Consider the following 24,961-nt stretch of genomic DNA (forward strand, 5'->3'; position numbering starts at 1 on the left):
AAGTTGGACACTTAACCGACTGAGCCACCCAGGCGCCCCAAGGGTTTTAATACATGAGACAAATATGCATTTCTCTGTCCCCCCACCTCTCACACATGTATCCTCTGCTCAGATAAGCCCTGTTGATTGAATTTTTAAGTAATATCTACACACAACATGGGGTCAAACTCACATGCTCCAGGGCACCTGGGTGGCTCAGTGGGTTAAGTGTTCAACTCTTGGGGCGCCTGGGTGGCTTAGTTGGTTAAGCGTCCGACTTTCGCTCAGGTCATGATCTCACGGTTCGTGGGTTCGGGCCCCGCGTCAGGCTCTGTGCTGACTGCCAGCTCAGAGCCTGGAGCCTGTTTCAGAGTCTGTGACTTCCTCTCTCTCTGACCCTCCCCTGCTCACGCTGTCTCTCTCTCTCTCTCCTAGAAATAAATAAAACATTAAAAAAAAAAAGTGTTCAACTCTTGGTTTCAGCTCAGGTCATGATCTCGTGGTTTGTGGGTTCCAGCCCCACATTGGGGCCCTGTGCTGACAGCGCGGAGCCTACTTGGGATATTCTCTCTCTCTGTCCCTTTCCGGTTCGTGTGCATGCACTCTCTCTCAAAATAAACTTAATAATGAGACTCTCATACATTAAATCCGAGTTGCAATTGTGCTCCAAGTTCCTGTCTTGCTGCCCACGCTGCTCCCAGACCCGCCACCCAGCAGCTGCGTGTCGCTGCCTCCAGGGGGGCGCCACCTGGGGTCCTGGGGGCAAGACGCCACAGGAGGAGGCATGGCCCCCACGGTGTCTGGTGACAAAGGAACTCCCGCCTTCCTGAGTCACACAGCCTTCCACGCGGCTGGGGCCCTATCCCTGGAGCGGCGGGCACAGAATGGGAAGACCTGAAGCATCAGCTCTCCCAGGACTGCCAGCCCGCCCAGGGCTCACAGCGCACCCACGGGGAGGGGCCTCATGCCCTGCTGACACCCAGACCTGGACACGCAGGGCGTTTGGACACCCTCAAGGACACTCGGTCTGTCCCTGCTAGCAGAACCCAACACCGACAGCCCCCGAGCACATACGCTGCCAGCCTGGAGAAGCCCCCCAGCTTTTAACACCTGCCTGCAGGAGACCTGCTCAAAGCTGGCCTCTAGCCAAGAACCCGCACCGTGTAGCCTCTCTCCTTACGTTACCTTTTTTATTTTTCATGTTTATTTTTGACGTTACCTTTTTTATTTTTCATGTTTATTTTTGAGAGAGAGAGATAGCACGAGTCGGGGGAGGGGCAGAGAGAGGGGGACAGAGAACCCAAAGCAGGCTCCGGGGCTCAAACTCATGAACTGTGAAGTCACGACCTGAGCTGGAGTCGAACACTTAAATGACTGAGCCACCCAGGTGCCCCTAGGATTGTGTATCTTAAGCTATGGGGTCATTTTGGTTTTATTTGTTTTTCAAGTTAAGTCTCTGGTTGAGCCCTTGTGGTGATGATGAATGTATTAAATAAGTACATTGGGTTTAAAAAAAAAAAAAAAGAGGGGCACCTGCTACCCCAGCAGAACACATGACTTGACCTCGGGTTTCTGAGTTCAAACACCATGATGGGTGTAGAAACTATTTAAAAATAAAATTTTGGGGGGGCGCCTGGGTGGCTCAGTCGGTTAAGCGTCCGACTTCGGCTCAGGTCATGATCTCATGGTTTGTGGGTTCGAGCCCCACGTCGGGCTCTGCGCTGACAGCTCAGAGCCTGGAGCTGCTTCAGATTCTGTGTCTCCCTCTCTCTCTGACCCTCCCCTGCTCACGCGGTCTCTCTCTCTCAGAAATAAATAAAACATTTAAAAATAGATAAATAGTCTTGGGGTGCTTGGGTGGCTCACTCGGTTAAGTGTCTTGAGTCTTGATGTCGGCTCAGGTCATGATCTCATGGTTTGGGAGTTTGAGCCCCATGTGGGGTCTGCACTGACAGTGTGGAGGCTGCTTGGGATTCTCTCTCCCCCTCTTTCTGCCCTGACCACGTGCTCACTCACTCTCTCTCTCAGGCTAAACTTAAATACATATGTGTGTGTGTATATATATGTATATGTGTGTGTATGTATGTATATAGATACCAGAAGAAAAGTGAAAGCTTTGTTTTTCTGCCCTAGTTCTCAACAAAGTTACCAGTCTGTGTATTTTTCCAGAAGCTTTTCTATCATATACTAGGAAGTATATCTTTATCTATCACCATGCACTCACTCACATTAGTGGAATTAACCATTGGACTTTTCCTATCAGCACATCCACATTTGCTTCATTCTGTGTAAAGAAAGGCTGCCTAGTATTTTTATATCATCGTTTAATGAGCTAGGCTGTTTCTATTTTTTTTACTTTTATTTTACAGTAATCTCTGCCCAGCAGCACGGGGCTGCAGCACACGACCCCGAGCTGAGTCACATGCCCCTCCAACTGGCCCAGCCAGGTGCCCCTGCCTAGCTTTTATAAACAACACTGTCTGGGATGCTCTTGTATATGAACGTTCCAGAATTTTTTTCAAGCATATATATGTACGTTAAACTCCTAGATGTACAGTTGCCAGTACCAAGGATACCGTAAGATTTGACAGATTTCATCAAACTTTTTTTTGTTTGTTGATGTCTTTAAAATATTTTAAATTTTATTTATTTTTGAGCGAGAAAAAGAGAGGGGACAGAAGACCCAAAGTGGGCTCTGTGCTGACAGTGGGGCTCGAACTCATGAACCATGAGATAATGACCTGTGCCAAAGTTGGAGGCTTAACTGACTGGGCCACCCAGGCGCCCATGTTTATTTAAAAGACAGACAGACAGACAGCAGAGTAGGGGAGGAGCAGAGAAAGAGAATGAGACAGAGAATCCCAAGCAGGGGGCGCCTGGGTGGCTTAGTCGGTTAAGCGTCCGACTTTCGCTTAGGTCATGATCTCGCGGTTAGTGGGTTCGAGCCCCACATCGGGCTATGTACTGACTGCCAGCTCAGAGCCTGGAGCCTGTTTCAGTCTGTGACTCCCTCTCTCTCTGACCCTCCCCTGCTCACGCTGTCTCTCTCTCTGCTAGAAATAAATAAAACATTAAAAAAAAAAAAAAAAAGAATCCCAAGCAGGCTCCATGCTGTCAGCACAAAGCCCAACCCACAAGCCGTCAGGTCATGACTTGAGCTGAAATCAGGAGTCAGACACTTAACCGACAGATCCACCCAGGCGCCCCCACCCAGCTGTGTGTGTAAATAGGCTGCATCAATGTGGACTCGCGCTAGAATTCTATCCATTGCTGCTACCTCACATCCTTGCTAGCTCTGGGCAGAACCACCTGTGAACCCTTAAACACCAGGCTTAGCCTATCCAGCCCCACCCCACGCAGTCACAACCTTCTGGGCTGAGACCTGAGCACGTCTGGTTTAAAAAGCTCCCCGGGTGGGCGCCTGGGTGGCTCAGTCGGTTGAGCATCTGACTTCAGCTCAGGTCAGATCTCACGGTTCATGGGTTCGAGCCCCGGGTCAGGCTCTGAGCCTGGAGCCTGTTTCAGATTCTGTGTCTCCCTCTTTCTCTGTCCCCTCCCCCCACTCATGCTCTGTCTCTGTCTCAAAAATAAATTATTAAAAAAAAAAAAGCTCCCTGGGTGAAGGAGACACACAGCCTCATCCTGTCACTCTCTCATTCAGCAACTACTGCGTACCTATCACATGACCGATGCGACATTCTCCTTAACAAATAAAGGAACACAAACTTGCCCCAATTCTCCCTCAGGGAATGGAAAGAAATGGACAAGAGAAGCACCCTCCGGTGGCACGCCGTCGGGGGCCCCGGGAGGCGGTCGGTCCCTGCTTGGAGAAAGGGCTGCCGCCCACCCTGCGCGCGCCTGCCCGTCCTCAGGAGCCCCGAGCGAGGGCGAAGCAGGCCAGAGAGGTGGCGGGGGAGGACACGAGGGTGCAAGGGTCAAGCTGAGGGGGAAGGGAAGGGACGGAAGCAGAAATTACCGGTCGACCATCTTCTTAAATCCCAGGACCCTTTGAAAACTCTGCAAGAAAAGTGAGTTGGTGATCTGCCTCAGCCCAGCGCCCCACCCCCAGCACCCCTGGGCCCAGCACCCTCCCGGAAGAGGGAAGCGAGGGGAGCAGGTCCAGGAGACTCCCAGGGAGGAGCTGGTGTGGGACCAGGCCTCCCACTGCTCCCACCTGCTTACATCACAGGCCCTCTGGTCACCCGTCTGGGGAGCTTGCCCGGCCCGGCCCCTCCCTCCAGCTCTGCACACCTCCTCTACTTTCGTGGCCTTTTCCACAGACATGTCCACACGCTTGCAGGACCCGAAGCAGGCTCTCCTCCGTCTGCGTACCTTCCGTCACCTGGGTTTCAGGAGCCATAGCAACACATTTGCACAATGACCCCAGGCCTGCGAGCTGATTGGCCACCTGGCCTGTTGCCCTGGAGACCAGAAGCAAATCCTGCTTCTCCAGCCTTGGCCTTCTATTAGCCACACAGGCTATTCTATTCTAGGGGCAAGGCCCACAGCCCCAATTTTAGGGTTTCTTCTGTGGTGTCTCGAGGAGCATCCAGATGATGCTCGGTCCAAGAACATATCCTGCGCCTGTTTGACCAAAGGGCAACTATAAAGGAATGAACCGTGTGTTTTAATTGTTCATTTTATTAAATGGTTCTTAACGTGAGAGCAGTGCATTGGTCTGACCATTCCTTCACTGCCCCACAGCACCCCCAATAAATGAGGCGGGACGGGATTATGTCCGGTGCCAACATTCCCTTTTCCATTTATTCAGGACAGTATGCAAAGAAAGGCTGAGGCAGATCCTTGCACGCCAGGAAGGTCCGGTTACCGTTTCCACGGAGCACCAGGCAAGCAGTTCGCAGGCCTCACGGCCTTCCCCACAGGCTCGTGTCTGCCTTTCCAAGCAATCAACTCGAAGATGTCTCCAACACAAATGTCCCCCTTCACCTGTGTATGAAGGCGTGGACAGGGGGTGCACCAGGCCCAGTTCCCCCAACCCTCACAATTCAGGATTATTTGTAGTCTGGGAAAAGAGGGCAAAAGGCCGAGGAGCTATAATCAAAACCAAGTGAGGATTTTTAAGGAAGCCTTGATGGAAACATTAAGGAAAACATCTGAATTCAACTCCAGAAGAAAGTGCTACCAAGGGAAAACCAAGTCCTAACGGATTCTCTGAAACTGGCTGTAAGAACAAGTTGGAGAACGCTCCTCTAGGCCGGAGCCCTAAGAGCTGTGGGCGAAGTGGGGCTGTGGTCGACCGGGGTCCACCAGCCAGACGTGAGGCCACCGGCCTGCCAGCAGCAGCAGCAGCATCCACCAGCCTGTCACAGAGTACTTTCCAGCGTGTTATAGTTGTCCTTAAAGCTCTTCAGCTCAAGGAAGTGCTTGGCACGTTTGCTCTTCTGGCTGGAGGGGAGGTAGGTCACCTGGATGGTTGTCGGGGAGACTTCGGGAGACTGGGTGAGGTCTTTGGCTGCTGACTGGTGCTGTCTCTGAGAGGTCCCGCTTCGTGCTCTGACCCTGGAGAACACAGAGAGGGCAGGTCATGGGCAGAATGGGGGCTGACACAAGAATACAATCCAAAGCTCAACCATTCTGTAAACGTGGCCGTAGCCACAGATGATCCCTATCCTTGTCCTGTCTTATAGTTACTAAAAGCCCATCTGATAGCTTAGAAGTAGCAGAGAGACCACTTTTCCCAGAGTCCCTGCCTCTGGCTCGACGTTTTTACTATTTTTTAAAAAATTTTAAATGTTTTTTTTATTTGTGAGCGAGACGGCCTGAACAGGGGAGGGTCAGAGAGAGAGGGAGACACGGAATCTAAAGCAGGCTCCAGGCTCTGAGCTGTCAGCACAGAGCCCGACACGGGGCTCGAAGCCACAAACCACGAGATCATGACCTGAGCCGAAGTCGGCGCTCAACCGACTGAGCCACCCAGGCGCCCCAACATTTTCTCTTTTTTAACGTTTATTTCTGAGAGAGAGAGAGACAGAATCTGAAGCAGGCTCCAGGCTCTGAACTGTCAGTACAGAGCCCAAAGTGGGGGCTCGAACTCACAAACTGAGAGATCATGACCTGAGCCAAAGTAGGACGCTTAACTGACTGAGCCACCCAGGATGCCCATGGCTCAACATTTTCATCTCACTATAAAGGAAACTTTTAGTTATTATTTCTTTTAGAGTTTATTTTAGAGAGAGGGAACACATGTGCATGCATGTGTGGGAGAGAGAGAATCCCAAACAGGGTCCACGCCCAGTGCGGGGCCTGACATGGGCTCAATCCCACAACCTTGGGATCATGACCTGAGCAGCCAAAATGAAGAGTTGGACGCTTGATCGACTGAACCACTCACGCACCCCAAAGAAAGTTTTCATTCTGGTGATTTATCTCTTGTCTACGCCGCTAATAGAAATACTCCCAGTCTAAAACAGTTCCTTGTAATCTGAACACCAAAAAATAAGAACAGAAAGAGCTACTGAATACTTACTTATGAGATTAAATTGGTACTTTACCAACATCTAATTTATGGCCATCCCGACCTCTATACAGTAGTAACACCCCCTTTTCCAAATTAGGAAACTGAGGGCCCTCTTGCCTGAGGTCACAAAGCTAGTTAGGTGACAGAGTAGGGGTAGAAATCTAAGTCTGTCAGATTTCAGAGCCTCTTCCTCACTAGACTCACTGAAACCCTCTAGAAACCAGAAATCTGCAAAGACTGAATTTTACTATTTTTTTAAAGTTTGTCTAAGTAATTTCCATACCCAATGCAGGGCTTGAACTCATAAACCTGAGATCAAGAGGTGCACGCTCTACTGACTGAGCTGGTCACGTGCCCCACAAGGACTGAATTTTTACTTTTTAATTACTATTCACTCATTTGAGGAAGCCTTTATTTTAATTTTTTAAAAATTTACTTCTGGGGCGCCTGGGTGGCTTAGTCGGTTAAGCGTCCGACTTTCGCTTAGGTCATGATCTCGCGGTTCGTGGGTTCGAGCCCCGCATCGGGCTCTGTGCTGACTGCAAGCGCGGAGCCTGGAGCCTATTTCAGAGTCTGTGTCTCCCTCTCTCTCTGACCCTCCCCTGCTCACGCTGTCTCTCTCTTCCTCTCTCTCCTAGCAGTAAATAAAAATATTAAAAAAAAAAAAAAATTTACTTCTGAGAGAGATAAGAGAGTGAACAGGGTAGAGTCAGAGAGAGGGAGACACAATCCAAAGCAGGCTCCAGTATCTGAGCTGTCAGCACAGAGCCCAACACGGCAATCAAACCCACAAACTGTGAGATCATGTCCTGAACTGAAGTCAGATGTTTGAGCCACCCCATATTTTACTTTAGAAAGCAAGCATATGTGAGTGAGGGAGGGGGCAGAGAGAGAATCTTAAGCAGGCTCTATACTTAGCGTAGAGCCCAACGCAGGGTTTAATCCCATGACCCTGGGATGATGATCTGAGCCAAAATCAAGAGTTGGACACTCCACTGACTGAGGCACCCAGGCGCCCTGATTTTATTTTTTTAGTTTTATTTTTTATTAAGCATTATTTATTTATTTTGAGAGAGAAAGAGTGCGCGCGAGCGCGCAAGCAGGGGAGGGGCAGAGAGAGGGGGAGAGAATCCCAAGCAGACTCTGTGCTGTCAGCTCAGAGCCCGACCAGGGGCTTGATCCCATGAACTGTGAGATCATGACCTGAGCTGAAATCAAGAGTCAGACGCTTAACCCACTGAGCCATGTAGGTGCCCTCTAGGACTAAATTTTTAATAAAATTGTGGTAATTTTTTAATTTAAATGTTTACAGTTCAGTAGTGTCAAGCACATACACACCGTTGTGTGGCCATCCCCACCATCTATCTCCAGAGCTCTTTTCATGCTGCAAAACCGAAGTTCTGTCCCCATTAATAACTCCTAGCCCCTGGCACTGTCTCCTTTCCATCTCCATGAATTTGAGGACTTTTAGAGCCCTCATCTGAGTTAGAACCAGAAGGTATTTGTCTTTCAAAGAAACCATGCTTTGAACAGGCCTCCCGGCCGACCTCCAGACCAAGCACCCTTCCTCGTCCTCCCCTGCTTTCACCCCTCTTCTGAGCAGGTTTTACAGGACATTATGTTTTTGGAACAGGGAGTTTAAAGGAGAGAGAGGAGACAGGACAGACACACCCCTTATATTTTCAGAAAGAGACATACTCAACATGGCAGAAAAGTGAGATGGTTCTTTCCAAGGCTGGTCACTAACTTTTTATCCTACATTGGCTTTCTCTTCGCACCCTTTCAACATCTGTATAAACATCATCACAAAACTACGTTAGTGGACATTTAAAACACTGCTAGATGAAAGTCGTGATTCATACAACACAGAGACTCAACAACTGATACTCTAGTGATGTCCTTAACTTCAAACAAGGTTCCTAAAGCTACGAGTGGTGATAAAAATGGGTGGCACGTGTTACTTTTATCAGACCAAGACATAAAAGGAAAACACTGGAACCTGAAAGAGAAAGAATCTCTGTATTGAACAACTTTATTCCCGGGGCGTCTGGGGCACTCAGTTAAGCTTCTGACTTCAGCTCAGGTCAGGATCTCACAGCTCTTGAGTTTCAGTCCCGTGTCAGGCTCTGTGCTGAGAGCTCAGAGCTTGGAGCCTGTTTTGGATTTTGTATCTCCCCCCCTCTCTGCTCCTCTTGTGCTTATACAGTCTCTCTCAAAAGTAAACATTTAAAAAAAATTTTTTTCTTAAGTCCAGGGACCAGTCACCATTTAAAAAAAACAAGAACTTTATTCCACAGGGGTACCTGGGTGGCTTAGTCAGTTAAGTGTCAGACATTGGCTCAAGTCATGATCTCGTGGTTTGTGAGTTTGAGCCTCACATCAGGCTCCGTGCTGATTGCTCAGAGCCTGGAGCCTGCTTCAGATTCTGTGTCTCTTTTCTCTGCCTCTCCCTACTCATGTTCTTTCTCCCTCTAATAATTTAAAAAAAAAAAATTATTCTTTAAAAAAAATTTTTAAAAACCCTTTAAACATTAAGAAAAAGAAACAGAGCATGAGTAGGGGAGGGACAGAGAGAATCCCAAGCTGTCTCCAAGCTGCACAGAGCCTGACGTGGGGCTCAAACCCACAGACTGTGAGATCATGACCTGAGTGGAAGTCAGATGCTTCACCGACTGAGCCACCCAGGTGCTCTAACTTTATTCCCTTTATCGGTCTACATGTCACACTAATTCTGACATTTTACTGAGCTGAACTAAAAAAGGAGCCGGCACAAAAGCAGACGAGGCTTCTCCTCCTCTCCCATAGAGCCGTGCACACACATTCAGAGGCAAGCAAGGCAGAATGAGACAGCTTGTCCTCCTGACTTGGTCGCTACTGCTCATGAAGGGCACGTCGCTGGGGCGGGCCGGCACTGCCGCAGTCGCCAGTATACACCCTCCACACTTACACGGTGGCCAGCTCACTCAGGGCCTCCTGGTAGCGCAGGTACTCACTCTGGCCGAAGACCTGAGGGAAAAGGAGGGAAGAGTGAGGCTCTCTCAGGCTGGGATGTTCCTTCAGCTCCCTAAAGGAAGAAGTGGGCACCCAGCTCACCCCTGTCCCATAGCGGGCTGTCTCATAGCCGTCCAGCAGAGTGTCGATGAGGGCCTTGCGCACACCCTTGAAGGGAGTACTAGTGTTCCGAAGATCTAGCAGGTAGGAGCGGAAGTTCTTGCCCATTAAGGAACGGGGATGCCGGCCTTCAGCGTGGAACGGTATCTCTGAGAAGATAATCACACAATCATAACCCTTCTCCCATTCGTTAGTCTTTCTAGTTAACTTCTCAAACTTAGAAATGGGTCCAATGAGGCAGTCAGGGGTAAATTCTAACAGAATGAAGACCACTGGAGATCCAGAGCTGTGTCTGAGCGGTCACGTGGTGCTGGCAATCCACCCGTAGGCTCCACCTATGATCCATGACAGTGTCTCCCTCCCATTTACCCCCTATTTACTCACCCCAGGTCTAAGACAGAAACCATGTTGCAGCACAAAGCATACTTGACAACGATCATGAAACAGAAAAAATTCAAGAACCATTTATCTTGGTCTTACTGAGAAAGGGTATATCACTTGTCTTTTGTGGAAAACCAAGCAAATTACCACCATTCAGTTCATGAAACTAAAAGTCTAAACAAGAAAACAAATTCATTCTTTGAAAATGAAAGAACTTGCCACCATCATTTCCTTAGACAACGTAACTGAGTACTCTCCAAACTCTAGGAAATTCCTCCGAGCCAGGGAGGAAGATAAAGCATTAGTTCTAATATATACAAAGGAGGTCTCCTTCTCCCCATGACCTTTCAAGACCCTCAAACTCACATCAAGCCGTCCTTACCAGAGGCACGGATGGCATCCAGGGCCTTCATCCTGTATAGGTAGTTGTAGCAACCTGTTGAGAAAGAGACTGGCCGTCCAAACTCCAGCCAGCTAACACTGCCGCCCCGCAACTGTCATACGCCCAGCAACAGAGGAGCCACAGGGGCCCAGCAGCTAGGGTCACAGCCCAGAGGGCAAAGCAATTCTGAATGCGTGGGACCCCTCCTTCAAGCATCCTCGAGGGCGCCACATACTCTGATTCCCCTGTACTTGCAGCTGCAGCAGTCTCGCATCCCCGTCTGCAAGGAGCTGAGGTTCATATTTGATGTCCTGAACCCTGGACAGCCGGATATCAATCTCCTCTTTTAAGTCCTGTTCACACAGAGAAAAGAATGTGCAATCACTTATCCTGGACACTACTTCCTATCCGCTTGGAAACGGGCCAGAGCAAGTGAACAACTACAAAAAAAGCAGCGTAAAAAATGCTCATCTGCCTGATAACATCGCCGGGTCAGACTAAACCATTTAAGGATGGAATCGGGTTCTCTAAGAACGTCCCCAAACTTGCATCTCTAAGCTAGATCTTTTCTTAAATTTTTTCAAAAAGTTTATTTCGAGAGAGAGAGGTAATGTGTGTGTGAGCAGGGGAGGGGCGGGGGGTGCACAGAGAATCCCAAGCAAGCTCTGCACTGCTGGCACAGAACCCCATGCAGGGCTTGAACCCACAAATCACAAGATCATGACCTTAGCCAAGATAAAGAGCCTGATGCTCAAATGACAGAGCCACACGAACAACCCTCTAAACTAGATCTTTTATCCTGCCAGAATTTCTTTAAGTGCTACAGCATCAACATGATTTCTGACTCAACTGGATTTAGAATCTTGGTTAGGTGCTATAAAGAACTTCCAGAGGAAAAGAAAAAATGGACAGCAACTGGAAATCATAATCTAAAAATCTGTGACGATACCTGTATATGGTTTATAATAGTTTGGAGACTACCCTACCTGGTGGATCACAGGACTTCTAAAAGCTTTCTTCTAGAGTACACTTAATTCATCTCTCTCACTTTAAGAGGGTTGCCAGAGCCCCAGCAGATTCTTCTTTTTGTAACTTTTTAGAAACTTGCACTGTGAAATAGATCATATTCAGAATACCTGTTATATACATCATGAAAATCGTGAAGATGAACACCTGTGTACCCTGTCCTGGCAATGAACTAGAACATTCCCAGACTCTGAAGCCTTGTGTGCCTAGCTCCAACTGAATGCAACCCCCCAATCTTCATTTGTCAACAATCTTACTTTTCTTCAGTTTTATCACGTATCAACCTAAACAAGCTGTTTACCTTTGCCTGGTTTCAAACCTCACACAAATGAAAAAATACCTTTTAAATCCTCTGCAACTTATCTTTTTAAACTTAAAATACTCTAACAAGGTTGAACTTACATGGAATAAAATGCAACCAATTTGTGTGGACTGAGTTTGACAAATGAATACACCCACTCAACCACCATTCCAACCAAGATACAGGATTTCCATCACCCCAAAGTGTTCATGTCTCTCTGCAGTCAACCTCTCTTTCCCTGCTCCAAGCAATAATTATGTACTTTCTATTGTTACAGTTGTGTATTCTAGAATTTCACACAAATAGAATGGAACAAAATGATAGATACTCTTTTGTGAATGCTTTCTGGCTTTTTCCACTCAGCATGTTTTTGAGATTCACTCACGTTTGTGACTTTTTTAATGCTTTAGAATCGCGGTACCTGGGTGGCATCTGACTTCGGCTAGGGTCATGATCTCATGGTTCATGGGTTTGAGCCCCGCATGGGGCTCTGTGCTGACAGTTCAGAGCCTGGAGCCTGCTTTGGATTCTGTCTCCCTCTTTCTCTGCCCCTCCCTCTCTTGCACACTCTCTCCCTCTCAAAAATAAGTGTAAAAAAAGATGTATTCTCAAGTAGCCATATGGACTTTTTTTTTTTAAAATGTTTACTTATTTGTAAGAGAAAGAAAGAGAAAAAGAGCATGACCAGGAGAGGGTGAGAGAGAGAGAGAGAGAGACACAGAATCTGAAGGAGGTTCCAGGCTCTGAGCTGTCAGCACAGAGCCCGACACAGGGCTCAAACCCACGAACCGTGAGATCATGACCTGAGCTGAAGCTGGACGCTTCACCGACTGAGCCACCCAGGCGCCCCCTGGACTAAGAATTTCATATAGAACTATCACAAACATTGCCACAAATATTTTTTTTTTAACTTTTAAAATGTTTTATTTATTTTTGAGAGAGAGGCAGAGAGAGAAGGAAACAGAATTCTAAGCAGGCTCTGTGCTGACAGCAGAGAGCCTGATGCAGGGCTCAAACTCAGGAACTGTGACATCATGACCTGAGCTGAAGTTGGACACTTAACCAACTGAGCCACCCAGGCACTCCCGTGAATATTCTTACGTGTCTTCTGGTGAACAGAAATTAACTTCTCTATGTTAAGAATGAGCTGCTGCACTATGGACTAGGCACATGTGCAATCTTACTAGATAATACCCAGTTATTTCCCAACAAGTTTTACTAACTTACACTTCCACGAGCAATGAATTCAAATTTATTTATATATTTTTATTTTTTGGTGCAAAAACCTGATTTTATTAAAGCACAGAGAGAGGACCGATGGGCAGGAAGAGCTGCTGCTGAATGCAAATTTAAATGAGAGAATTTTTTAAAGTAAAAGGAATCTTAACCTAGTCCAGGAAACTCCAAATTAATCAAAGCTTAAATTTTTTTTTTTTTAATGTTTGTTATTTTTGAAAGAGACAGAGTGTGAGCGGGGGAGGGGCAGAGAGAGAGAGAGAGACAGAATCTGAAGCAGCTCCAGGTTCTGAGCTACCAGCAGAGAGTCCAACGTGGGGCTCAAACTCACAAACTGTGAGATCCTGACCTGAGCGGAAGTTGGACGCTTAACCAACAGAGCCACTCAGGCACCCCAGTAATCAAAGTTTTGATTGGATCATGGTATACTGGTAGGCAACCCCAAACCCCTCTAATGGAGGGCAGGTGACATCTGGAGAACTGAGGGAATGTGGGAGAAGCACTGTCTGGTTTTTAAACCACGAAATGTTCCTTAAGCCTTTCCACTAGATACATCAGCAAAGAACAAAAAACAAACAAAAAAAAACAAAAAAAAGAAAGGTTAACAGCACTGGTTATTCAAAGGATGCTGATCTAGGAATTGAGGGAACCATGTACTAGCTCCAGTTCACCCACTAACCTGTTTATCACTCAGTAACCCATTTTGAGTACCTACTGTAAGCAAGTCCTGGCTTTACCTTGGTGACCAGAACTTGCATGGTGCCTGCATTCCTGAAGCTTCCAGCCTAGGAAGGCAGGCATTAAACAAGTAGACAAACGTAGAAAAAAATCTGTGACAAAACGGTATCTAGAAAAATAGGATACTGGGGAAAACAAAAAAGATCACCTACTTTAAAACAGGTAGTGAACACTCTTCTGAGAAAATGAAATTTGGGCTCAGATCTAAAGAGAAAATCAGGGGCGCCTGGGTGGCTCAGTAGGTTGAGGTTGAGCGACCGACTTTGGCTCAGGTCATGATCTCATGGTTCATGGGTTCCAGCGCCGCGTCAGGCTCTGTGCTGACAGCTCAGAGCCTGGAGCCTGCTTCAGATTCTGTGTCTCCGTCTGTCTCTCACCTGCTCACGCGGTCTCTCTCTCAAAAATAAATAAAACATTAAAAAAAAAAAAAAGAGCAAATCAGCTATCCCAGAGAAGAGCCAGGACCATTCTACCCCCAGTAACAGCACATCCAGAAGCTGGAAATCTAACGTGTGGAGCCGGATCCCAGCTGGATCCTTGGATCAGAGGCATACCAAAGTTCTTACCCAGAAGCAGAAGACAGAAGCAGGATTGGGGGGGGGGGGGGCGTCGGCACAGAGACCTCTGGTTTCCACCTTAGGTTTGTGGACACGCTACAAAGGCGGTTAGCTACAGACACAGGGGGCTCAGGAAAGAGTCTGGGAGACGGAGGAAAATTTCACCAGGAGATACCCTCACGCCACGGAAAGGAGCGCAGGGGTCAGAGACAGTACGGGCATAAAAACCCCTCGGACATTCACTCTCCTCATGTCCTGGGGTGAGCGGTTTCCTTTTCAGGTTTCAGCTGCGAACACACAGGACGGAGCCCGGGGACTGATGAGACCCTCCCTCCGGAAAGGAAGGTTCTGCAGAAGCGGCCCTTCTCGGTGACCTGGGGCTCACCTGACGCCCTAACGCAAACCTTGAAACAGAAATCACTGGGCGGAGGCAAGAACGGCAGCCCCGCGTCAGGTGCACGCTGTGCCGCAGCGGCGGGCTCCCCCGTCTACACGGCCGAGCCGGGGGGGGGGGGGGGGGGGGGGGGGAGGGTGACAAGGAAACTCGGGAGCCAAAGTCGTCTCCCAGGCGAAGGCCACCTCAACTCTAAACACTGACAGAGCTGCAGAACCAGGCCCACCTCGTGCCTTAAGGACCTACCTTGGGGGCGTTGTGTCCCACCGGAACATGAGGTCCCCTTCGGGATTTCATTGCAAAGCGCATGATTTGCCTCTTCACAAAAATAAATAGCAGTACAAACACCTGTCCGAGACATGGGAGAAAAGAACGGAATCGTTAATTAAAAAAAAACAAAGGGCGCGCCTTCCCTTTAACCCCCAGCTGCGGGCGCTCAGGGCCGCTCCGGGGTACGCGGGGAGAGGGGGGCGGAGAGACGGGGCGCTCGGCCCCCAGCGCTCCCCGGGCAGGTACGAGCCCCAGCTCGGGGAAGGCGCAGGTGAGCCAGCGGCTGGAGGCGGACGACCGGGACGCGGGCTCTCCTCACCAGGCTCCCGTAGGCCATCACCAACACGACGTTCACGCCAGACAACCAGTTACTGCCGGACGCCATGGCCTCCCGCCCCGCGCACAACCGCTCCGGGTCAGCCCGGGCTCCGCCGAGGCCCCGGCGCCTGGGCTCCCCGAAGCTCCCCGGCCATTTCCTCACGGGGAGACACAAACGCTCAGCTGGCCTGAAAACATGGCGGACAGGGGCCTGGGAAACAAGAACTCCGCCTTCCCACTGCCCCCGGCACGTGACCCAGGCCCGCAGCGGCCCCGCAAGCGGCGCGCGCCGAGACGCCGGACGACGCCGGACGACGCCAGGAACAGGAAGCGAGGGCCGACAGCGCGTCACGCGGCGGGGGCGGGGCGGACACGCGGAACCGCAGCGCCGCGGCTCGTGGCGAGGCAGCGCGCGCACGCTTGCGTGCGCGTCCCTTTTCGCGTCACGTGCCGGGGGACGCAGGCAGGCAAGTGGGAGGGGGAAGGCGCGAGAGCGAGCGCGCGAGGGGAAAGGAGGGAGGGGGTGGGGAGGAGAGAACCTTACATCACGTGACAGGGGCGGCGCGGCCCGGGGTGTCAGTGTGGAGGAGACTGAGGTAAAGTTGGGAGCGCAGCGGCGTTGGCGGCGGCGGCGGCGGCAGCGGCAGCGCGGCGGGGCCGGGTATTGTCCGCGGCCCCTTTAAATCCGCGGTCTCCCTTTTCCCTCCCTCCCTTCTCCCGTACCCCGCCGGGCCCCCCCCTCGGTCGGCCCCCCGCCCCGTGAGCTCCCCCACTGGACACCCCTCCCGGTCGTGTGAGCCCGGCGCCCTAACCCCCCCCACCCAAGTCGGCCGCCGGAGGTTTTGTTTATGGTTGGATTTGCGGCCTAGTGGGCCGCGCCGGAGCCGGGGCCTCGATTTGGGAGCGTGGCCGGGGCGGGGCTTGGGCGGCCGGAGGGGGGGGCCATGCGGCTAGAGCCTGAGCGGGGAGAGCGAGGAAGAGCGCGAGCGAGCGCGGCCTGGGCCCCGCCTGAGGTAGGGCTCTCTCCGGCCCGGCCGCTGCCGTGAGGACGCCGCGGGGGCCGGCGTCGCTTTGCAGCCCGCTGCGGGCCTTCTCGGATCCGGATCCGGCCTAGTTTGGGGGTGGCGGGGGGAGGGAGGACGGCGGGGTGGAGCTGCCCCAAACTCCCCCATGTGGCCCTCAGTTCGGAGTGCGGAGGATTAATTTGTTCCGGGTGGGAGGTGAGGAGGCGATTGGCCCCGGGAGCTCCCGATGTGGCGCCGAGCGGGGCGAGCCTCCCATCCTCCACGCGTGGGCTCGCGGCCCCTGCCCGCCGGCGGCCTCTTTGTCAGCTCCTCTCACCGCCCGGCCCGCTTTCTCGGCGTCCCGGCCCGGGGCACGGCTACTCCGCGGCCGCCGCAGGCTGCCCGGGGCCCCCGCTGTACTTTGGGGGCTCCGGACAATTGGCCTGCTGGTGGGGAGGCTGGGCGGGCCGACCCCCGCAGGGTGTCTTCCGCCTGGGGACGTCACTGGAGCACCGGGGTGCTCGTTCCCTCATAATAGGACAGGAATCCCGAATTTTTTCGGACCCTTCACTTTGCGGACAGTCCCTAAACGGCTGTGCAGACTGATGTCACAAACAGGAGACCGCTCCTCCACCCTTCTTGAAAAGTAGCCACCTCTGGTGTAGGCTGTTGTGGAAGGAAAAACCCCACAGGAACAGGCCCTTTTTGTTGTTGTTACCGCTTTTTGCCTCTGAGTGTCCCCGATTATTAGATGGAGAAATCCGTTTTTTGTCCCCCTCTTCCCCCTTTCACCGTCCGTGTCCCGCCTTGGGGATGTGAGGTGGGACTTGCTGGCAGGTGATGGGGGTCCGTGACAGCCAGCATCACCGAGCCCCGGAACGCGTCGGTTACGTGTGGGTTGCTCTAACGGGGTTGAGACCCCACACCATTGTCCCTAAGAGAGCGGACCGTGCCGGTGATCGCGTCTCTCGTGAGCAGCGGGTTCTGCTGTGGTGTCACTGAGGATGAAAGACCTTAACGTGGCCTGTGTCCTGGCTGGTTTTTAAAGCCCCTTGTTGCTAAATGTCCTAACTGGCAAGTATGGTCTTTAAAATGAGGTTCACGGTTATGGAGGAGGGGATGCAGGGGTCGTTTCCACAGAGCATCCCGGGGAACTAGCCGTTCTGTTACAGGTAGCAAGCCTTACCCCAGTCCAGCTTCAGTGTCTCGATTGTTCCTCCACTTAGATTGTAAGCTCCCTGAGGGCAGTAACCAAGTCCTATTGCTTTTGTATTTTCTAAAGTACTGGACATATAGGAGATACTCAATAAATACGTGATGTTTATTTTTTTCTGTAAAATTTCTTTGGCTATTTTTTTAAGTAGCTGGTTTTCAAGAAATGGTCAAGGGCACTCCTGTGTTGAAACCTCTATTCCTGCACTTTTCCCTTGGTCTCCAACATTTCTCACATGTTGCCCATAAATATTTTTATTTTCTAAGGAAAAATACTTAACAAGATTCTTCCTCTCCACTGTGATAACTCTAGGTATGTGTCCCTGCTTGCTATGAGAAGGCTACTAATTTTGTGCCCTCCAGTAAACCATCCCAGATCATTTGTTTTTGACCTGCTGCTCAGTGTTACTACCTAGGTGGTAAAATTTTCTTAGTCACACATTTCAAAGCACTTGTAAGAGAGAAATTGAGGGAGAGGGAGTCTTCTGGACTTTTTCCCCCCTTGACTAATTACGTGGCTTTCAAGATGACTTTTCAATATATCTTTATTGACCGGTACGGTATATGCAGTCCATATTGCCAATCACGCAGTTCATAATCTGTAGTATTAACGTAATGCTTTCAAGTTGAAATCACACACGAAGTAGAAAGCAGTCAATGTTTGTAAGTTACAGGAGTGTTTATTCCCATTAGAAATTTCATTTTAGAGCCAATTATTTAAGTATAAGTGTTTTTGTCTAATTTTAATTTTTTTCTTTGATTTGAATCCGGGGGTACTGGTTAAAGAACACTAGTTGTGTGTGTTGAAACTTGACTAGTCTGGGAAAATGGACTATTTGTGTAGCAAATAGTCTTGTAGTAGCTAGAAATATTTACGTAAAGGCCTTTGTGTGCACGTGTGTAGGGGAAAGAGGTAAGGGTTAAAGAATTAGCTCTGAAATTTTCTTAAAACTTTTGATGATAGAGAATGTAAAACTCTTCATTCTGAATGACTGCATCAAAAAGGAGACCTGTGCAGCCTATTGGTCCACTTGGGTGAAGAATTTATCTGCAGGGAAGTTAGTTTTCTTTGAGACCTCAGAAACCAGTAAGATTTCACTTCCCTAATAATTAATCCTTCTGTATTTCTTTAGAAGCCCAGTCTACTCTCCTTCAAATCCAGCAGTGGCTTTTGAGTAGTCTAGAATTATCCCATATAAAATTTCATTAATGAAAAAAAAATTACATGTCGAGCAGAAAATAAAAACTTACTCTCTTTGGAAGGGAATGAAACCATGCAGAGTAACATCTGATTTTGAGCACCCTGTCGATGAGTCTTTGTTTACTAAACGCAGCAGCTGAGGTTGCGTTATAAAGCAAAGTATGAATGGAAGGAATTTAAGTTCGGGAGAATCCTAGCCTGCTGGAAGTGTTAATAACAAAAACCGTTCTGGTTTTGTGAAGGCCCTGTGTGTTCTCTGTTTCAACAAAGTCCTCTTGCTGGCAATAATGTCTCAAGTTTAAAATGATATCATAGAAGCCCTTCCAAATAAAGCTTTGTGCTAGATGCTTTTGGTTTGGGGCAGATTTGGAATTCTCTGTATATTAAGGTGAGTGGTAAAGAGTAATTGCAATTCTGGTGCCTCGGAACTGTGGACTAGGAGAGCATCAGAAAGTAGTCACAAAAACAGTGTGATAGAATTATCGAGGGAACTGAGATTCTTCAGCACAGTCACTGGGGCTAATACTTGCCTTGTTGAAGGTTATAGGAGCAGTCCATGCATGAGGAGAGTGAGGGAGAAAGTCTAGACTTGAGCGTGTCCTTTCCTGAGCAACGAATTGTAAGGGAGGTAGGGCTGTTTTCATAGGTAGATGAGTTTGGTATTTTAAATTGTTTTTATTTGGAGTATAGATTAAGTCCCCTTCCTGGAAGGCTTTTGTTTCCAGGTTTTGCTGATTATCTTTCCTTTTCTCAAAGGGATTTTAGTCATTTGTATGTAGAAAGCTTTTGATTATTAACATTGTTTCGCAAAACTTGACAAAGCTGCCTGTAAGGGGACTAGAAACCAAACCTTGCCCATAACTTAAACTTCACATACCCTTTATGTATTTCTTGTTCTATAAAAATGGACTAATAGCAATTGTTTCTTAAGGAATTTATCAAACTAAGTAGGTCTCAAGAACAGGTTACTCTTCTTGGATGATGAGCATGTTTGGTGAAGGTGCTGATGAAAGAGGTTGAAAACCTGTTTGGCCCACATTTAACATCTGAATTTTTTTTTAATCTTCCAGTATCCTACCTTGTAAATACTGTTATTTGTATATACTGTAAATGATGACGTCGGTGGGCACTAACCGAGCCCGGGGAAACTGGGAACAACCTCAAAACCAAAACCAGACACAGCACAAGCAGCGGCCACAGGTAAAGAACTCAAGGGATCCATCGCTAGCAGTGCTGATTGATACTGGTTTCCATCCAATGCAGCATCATTCTGTGCTCTGGATTATTGGTCTGAGTTTTTTTTTTTTTTTTTTTCTAGTCCTTGCCTCTCCTCATTTTACTTAGGGCCTGATGACTGTTAATGGTAGAGGCCGTGATGGGCACGCTTGCTTTTTGTTTAATCCTGTGTTATGACACTTGGAGAGAATGGGTCCTGTGCTTTGTATCTCTATGGTAGCGTTTCCCCTCAGACTGAATCTCAGGTTGTCGTCAGGTCAGAAATAAGAGGGTGGCATCGGTCCTTGCAGAAACAGGAACAGGGTTTACACATGACTTTGCAAATATATTAATGTCAGTTATTTAAGGCACAAATGTTTAGAAGAGGTGTTGTGATCCCACAATGGGAGCTGCTTTAACTGAACATTGGTGAAAAAGCTCCCTGCTTTGGATTATAGAGTGGAATGGTGACAGATTCACTGTTTATTTTTTTGTCACTTTGGAAAGGTAAGCATCTTAACTGGTGTTAGCATTTTATTGGTCATTTGTAACAAGGAGAAAGAAATAGGGCTGAGAGGTGGGGTGGATTATGGATTACATAGGTCCCTCTTATTTCTCTAAACTGTCGTCTCTTGATCATGGTTTCTTGAACTCATCTCCATTCCTAGGCCACTGCGGAACAGATTCGACTTGCACAGATGATTTCAGACCATAATGATGCTGACTTTGAGGAAAAGGTGAAACAAGTGAGTGTATTCTAATTGCTGGAAGTAATGGAAAAAGACATCAGGATTAAAGCATAGTTTGATGATAGATGTCTGCTAGGATACGTTTTGCTGTAGGTATTAAAAGAATTATGACCTGAAACATAATAGGTTAAGCCAATAAATAAATGCTTTTGTTGTCTGATATACCATACTCCTTTGGATAGCTACCATTTCGCAAAGGTTTTATTTTAATTTTAACTTCTTGTTTATTGTATGATTTTGTTGATGCCATTTTTATAGCAACTCGGAGGAGTTGTGGCATCTAGGAAATGTAGAAATTCATGATATGCTGGACCCTATGAGCTTCTGGGTTTGATTCTGTATAAGCTACTTTATTGTTGTTTATTGTTAATACCCATCTCTAATCGTAGATGTTAATATTTTGCTTATTGAATTAGAATACCAAAATTCTGTGTATTTTACTTTTTTAAGCCTGGGGTTCTTTCAGACTCAGCTGGTGTCTTCTCTCTTTCCTTCACCTGGTTTCTTTTTATGAAAAGTGCAAGCTTGTTTGTGATGTTTGCTGTTTTTTCTCTTTCAGTTGATTGATATCACAGGCAAGAACCAGGATGAATGTGTCATTGCTTTACATGACTGCAATGGAGATGTCAACAGAGCCATCAATGTCCTACTGGAAGGAAACCCAGATACGGTATAGTGTTAATAGAGCATTCTAGAAAGTGGGTCCCTGGCTGAGAAGCTCAGAATATTCTAAAAATAGCAAGTGGAGTAACTTAACTTAAAGGAGAGAACCTTATTCTACAAATGGAGCAGAGAACAGTCCTGGAGGTTGTTTACTGCAGGTGGCAAATAACTAAAATTTACGTACAATAAATAGAAAACAGATAAAATCCATCTCTCTTAATTAGGCCAGAATAAATTATTCATTCCAGGCTAGTGACTGTTTTCAAGACTGGGTTAGTCTGAATTAGAAATGGTATATAACAGCCTTAGTTACTAATCATAGAACATTCTTTTTGCCTGTTTCATTGCTGTTGAACAGAGTCATAAACTAATGGATTTTGATTTCAAGACTTTATCATAGTATCACCTTTACATTTTATAGTACATGTTGATTGCTTAAATTTATTTCTGTTGAGGTAGCAGAAAAAGAGTTAACAGCCTGTTGACCACCCAGGAGATGATAGGAGCTATCTTGGAGGAGCTCTTGCGCTAGAATTTCACTTATTTAACTTTTTCTCTTTTCTACTTAAGGAGATTCCTATATTTTCGTGCTCATCTTATCATTGTCTCAAATTGTTTAGTCCCTTAAGAACAGGGATTCTGCCTTACGAACCTTTGGGGTGTTCCTCTGGTGCTTCATAGAGAACTTTATAGTTTTAATGAGCAGTATATCATTTTGAACTCATTTTCATTTCCTTGGTCTTATAGTGGGGATCTTTGGTTGGGGTAGATAACAAAGGTTCGTCTTTACAGAGGTCAGCTCACTAGTGTTACATGTTGACTAAATGTTGGAGGCTTGTCAGTTTTCTTGAGACACCAGGAAATAGTAATGGAAAACCTTTTATTTATTTTGAGAGAGAAAGAGCATGTGCATGCGGGACAGGAAAGGGGCAGGGAGAGAGAGAGAATCCCAAGCAGGCTGTGTGCTGTCAGTGTAGAGCCCAGCATGGGGCTCGATCCCGCGAACCACAAGAGCATCACCTGAGCCAAAATCAAGAGTCAGGTGCTTAGCTCAGTCACCCAGGTGCCCCACTAGAAAACTTTTTTTTAACTGCTGAATTTAAATTTGTGGATTTTTCTCTTCAAAATGTCTTAGGGGCACCTGGTTGGCTCAGTTGGCATGTGACTCTTGATCTCAGAGTATAGAATTTACTTTAAAAAAATGTGGTCTTAGATTTTACATTATTGGTTTTATTTGAAGATAATTGCCTGGATAATCAGATAATAGAGCCTTTGGGTTATTTTGAGTTTACTTTAGAATAATTGTGTGTGATTTTGGGGTAGGGGGTGGACATGGGAGTACGTAAGCCTTTTAAAAGTTTAGATTTTTTTTTTCAAGTTTATTTGTTTTTGAGCAGGGAGAGAGAAAAACTGCATGCGTGAGCAGGGGAGGAGCAGAGAGAGGGAGAGAGAGAATCCTGAGCAGGCTCTTTGCTGTCAGTGCAGAGCCTGATGTAGGGCTAAGTCTCATGAATCGTGAGATGATGGCCTGAACCTAAATCAAGAGTCTGATGGAGGCACCTGGGTGTCTCGGTTGGTTAAGCATCTGACTTCGGCTCAGGTCACAGTCTCACGGTTCGTGAGTTCAAGCCCCACATCTGGCTCTGTGCTGACACCTCAGAGCCTGGAGCCTGCTTTGAACTCTGTGTCTGTCCCTCTCTCTGCCCCTCCCCTGATCACACTCCGTCTCTTTCTTTTTCTCAGAAATAAATATTTTAAAAATATTTTGAAAAAGTTTGACGCTTAATCAACTGAGCTGGATTTTTAAAAATTAATCAATTTGTAAAAGTCACGTTTTGTTTCACCTTCCACCATTTTCTGCCTAGTGCTATAAATCTAACCTTCTATGGTATCAAAAAGGAAAATACACTAGAGAATGTAGAGTTATGCCACAAATAAGCCAGCTGCTGGTGAAACCAGTTGGGAGTAGTATCAGCTGCAGGCAGGGTGCTGGATGTATTTGGGTGGATGAGATTCTATCAGAAAACTGGCAGCACTTTTGGAAAGACTGTAGCAATTCCTTTTCCTTACAGCACCCAGGTAGTCCCAGAAGCTGGTGCCTACCATAGAGAGGAGAAAAGGTGACAGTTTTCTGAAACTTGTCATGTTTTGAGGCCAACCAGCTGAAAAGTCTATAAGCTATTTTGAATGTAGTTCCCAGGGTTTCTGATGCAGATTTCGTTATAATAGGGGCACTGTTACTTACTGATGTTGCCATGAGCCTAAAATGACTCAGGAGCTGTAGGGTGGCAGGAGCAGGCAACAAGGAGCTACCGGGGCCTGGATAGATCTTAGTCTTTTCAGAACCTGCTAGTAAATTATTGTAGACTCTTTAGAATGTGTGGCTATGGGGGCGCCTGGGTGGCTTAGTCAGCTGGGCATCCGACTTCAGCTCAGGTCATGATCGCGTGGTTCGTGGGTTCGAGCCCTGCGTCAGGCTCTGTGCTGACAGCTCAGAGCCTAGAGCCTGTTTTCAGATTCTGTGTCTCCCACTCTCTCTGATTCTCCCCTGCTCACGCTGTGTGTGTGTATGTGTGTGTGTGTGTGTGTGTGTGTCTCAGAAATAAATAAAAAACATTAAAAAATTAAAAAAATAATAGAATGCAGGGATATGATTTTACAATAATTTTAAATGTAGTTTTTAGCTTGTTTTTTAAGTTGTAATAAAAATATTTAAAATACTTTAACCATTTTTTTAATGTTTTATTTATTTCTGAGAGAGAGAGACAGCGTGAGCAGGAGAGGGTCAGAGAGAGAGGGAGACACAGAATCTGAAGCAGTCTCCAGGCTCTGAGCTGGCTGTCAGCACAGAGCCCGATGCAAGGCTCGAACCCACGAACCACGAGATCATGACCTGAGCCGAAGTCGGACACTCAACCAACTGAGCCACCCAGGCGCCTCTCATCTTAACCATTTTTAAGCATATAATTCATTGCCATTAGGTACACTGACCATGTTGTGCAATCATTAGCTTTATGCATCTCTAGGGCTTTTTCATTTCCCGAACAAACACCGTCCATTACACAGTATCTCTCCCTTTCCCCTCTTCCTAGCTCCTGGTAACCTTTTCTGTTCTCTGTCTCTATGAATTTGCCTATTCTAGGTACCTCATGTAAGTGGAATCATGAAATATTTGTCTTTTTGTGTCTTCTTACTTAGCATAGTGTTTTGGGAGTTTATCCATATTGTGGCATGTGTCAGAATTTCACTCCTTTTTAATGCTGAATAGTATTTCATTATATGTGTATACCACATTTTGTTTAATTCATCCATTGATGGACGTTTGGAATTGTCTAGAAGTAAGTTGTAGACATCATTAATCTTCTGCAGGATGCTTCCTGTCAAGAAAGGATACTTTCCTATATGACCACAATATTCTCAATCCTGGAAAAATTAATAGTCGTTTCATATTCTACTTTGTCCATATTCTTGAAAGTTTTTAGATATTAGTTAGCTGTTGGTGAGCACTGGGTCATTGTTGTTTAAGATGGTAACTAGGATAGTAAAGACATGATGGTCTTGGTGTTTGGGAATTTTTGTTTGTACGTATTTTCTGCAAAAATATGTGTGAATCAAGGTGTGTGTATTTAAAACTTTATGAAACTAGTTTTTTGAGGAATGAGGGTTTTTGCAGGACTTTCTGGTTTATTCTTTTTTTTTTTTTTTTTTTTTTTACTTTTTTACTTTTTTAAACTTTATTTTTGAGA

General features: G+C 47.3%; 3 protein-coding genes across 8 annotated transcripts in view; 1 reads left to right on the forward strand and 2 right to left on the reverse strand.

The window, feature by feature from the left end:
* CUNH1orf189 (chromosome unknown C1orf189 homolog) overlaps positions 1-4,528 on the reverse strand; it is a 6,305-nt gene extending 1,777 nt beyond the window's left edge. The window contains exons 1-2 of the mRNA XM_039218944.1: positions 4,231-4,528; positions 3,956-3,996 (exon numbers count right to left, since the gene is read on the reverse strand). Coding sequence (XP_039074875.1) covers positions 3,956-3,996; positions 4,231-4,263 — 74 coding nt within the window. The 5' untranslated portion in view covers positions 4,264-4,528. The remainder of the gene's footprint in view (positions 1-3,955; positions 3,997-4,230) is intronic.
* A 76-nt stretch (positions 4,529-4,604) lies between these two features.
* On the reverse strand, positions 4,605-15,469 carry CUNH1orf43 (chromosome unknown C1orf43 homolog). Its single transcript, XM_039218943.1, has 7 exons — positions 15,173-15,469; positions 14,830-14,931; positions 10,567-10,684; positions 10,332-10,385; positions 9,551-9,717; positions 9,405-9,463; positions 4,605-5,499 (listed from the first exon to the last, which is right to left on the reverse strand). The coding sequence occupies exons 1-7, from the start codon at positions 15,236-15,238 to the stop codon at positions 5,304-5,306; spliced, it is 762 nt and encodes a 253-aa protein (XP_039074874.1). The 5' UTR covers positions 15,239-15,469; the 3' UTR covers positions 4,605-5,303.
* Positions 15,470-15,703: 234 nt separating this feature from the next.
* The window catches only part of UBAP2L (ubiquitin associated protein 2 like), a 39,528-nt gene continuing 30,270 nt past the window's right edge, over positions 15,704-24,961 (forward strand). For 5 of the 6 annotated variants that reach the window (XM_039218967.1, XM_039218970.1, XM_039218969.1 and 2 more), the window contains exons 1-4: positions 15,704-15,767; positions 19,659-19,788; positions 20,472-20,549; positions 21,112-21,222. In XM_039218967.1, coding sequence (XP_039074898.1) covers positions 19,699-19,788; positions 20,472-20,549; positions 21,112-21,222 — 279 coding nt within the window. In that variant the 5' untranslated portion in view covers positions 15,704-15,767; positions 19,659-19,698. Of the gene's footprint in view, positions 15,833-19,658; positions 19,789-20,471; positions 20,550-21,111; positions 21,223-24,961 lie in introns of all 6 variants that reach the window. The other variant, XM_039218968.1, reaches the window with a different exon arrangement.

Source organism: Hyaena hyaena, unplaced genomic scaffold (assembly GCF_003009895.1).
Source record: "Hyaena hyaena isolate Hyena2069 unplaced genomic scaffold, ASM300989v1 scaffold_783, whole genome shotgun sequence".
NCBI lineage: Eukaryota > Metazoa > Chordata > Mammalia > Carnivora > Hyaenidae > Hyaena > Hyaena hyaena.

Coding starts and splice junctions, on each gene's coding strand:
- CUNH1orf43 (XM_039218943.1), bottom strand. CDS start 15,238: ATGGCGTCCGGCAGTAACTGGTTGTCTGGCGTGAACGTCGTGTTGGTG. Junction 10,386..10,566: donor GCAAGTACAGGGGAATCAGA/GTATGTGGCGCC, acceptor CTTTCTCAACAG/GTTGCTACAACTACCTATAC. Junction 5,500..9,404: donor CTGAGTGAGCTGGCCACCGT/GTAAGTGTGGAG, acceptor TGTGTTCTCCAG/GGTCAGAGCACGAAGCGGGA.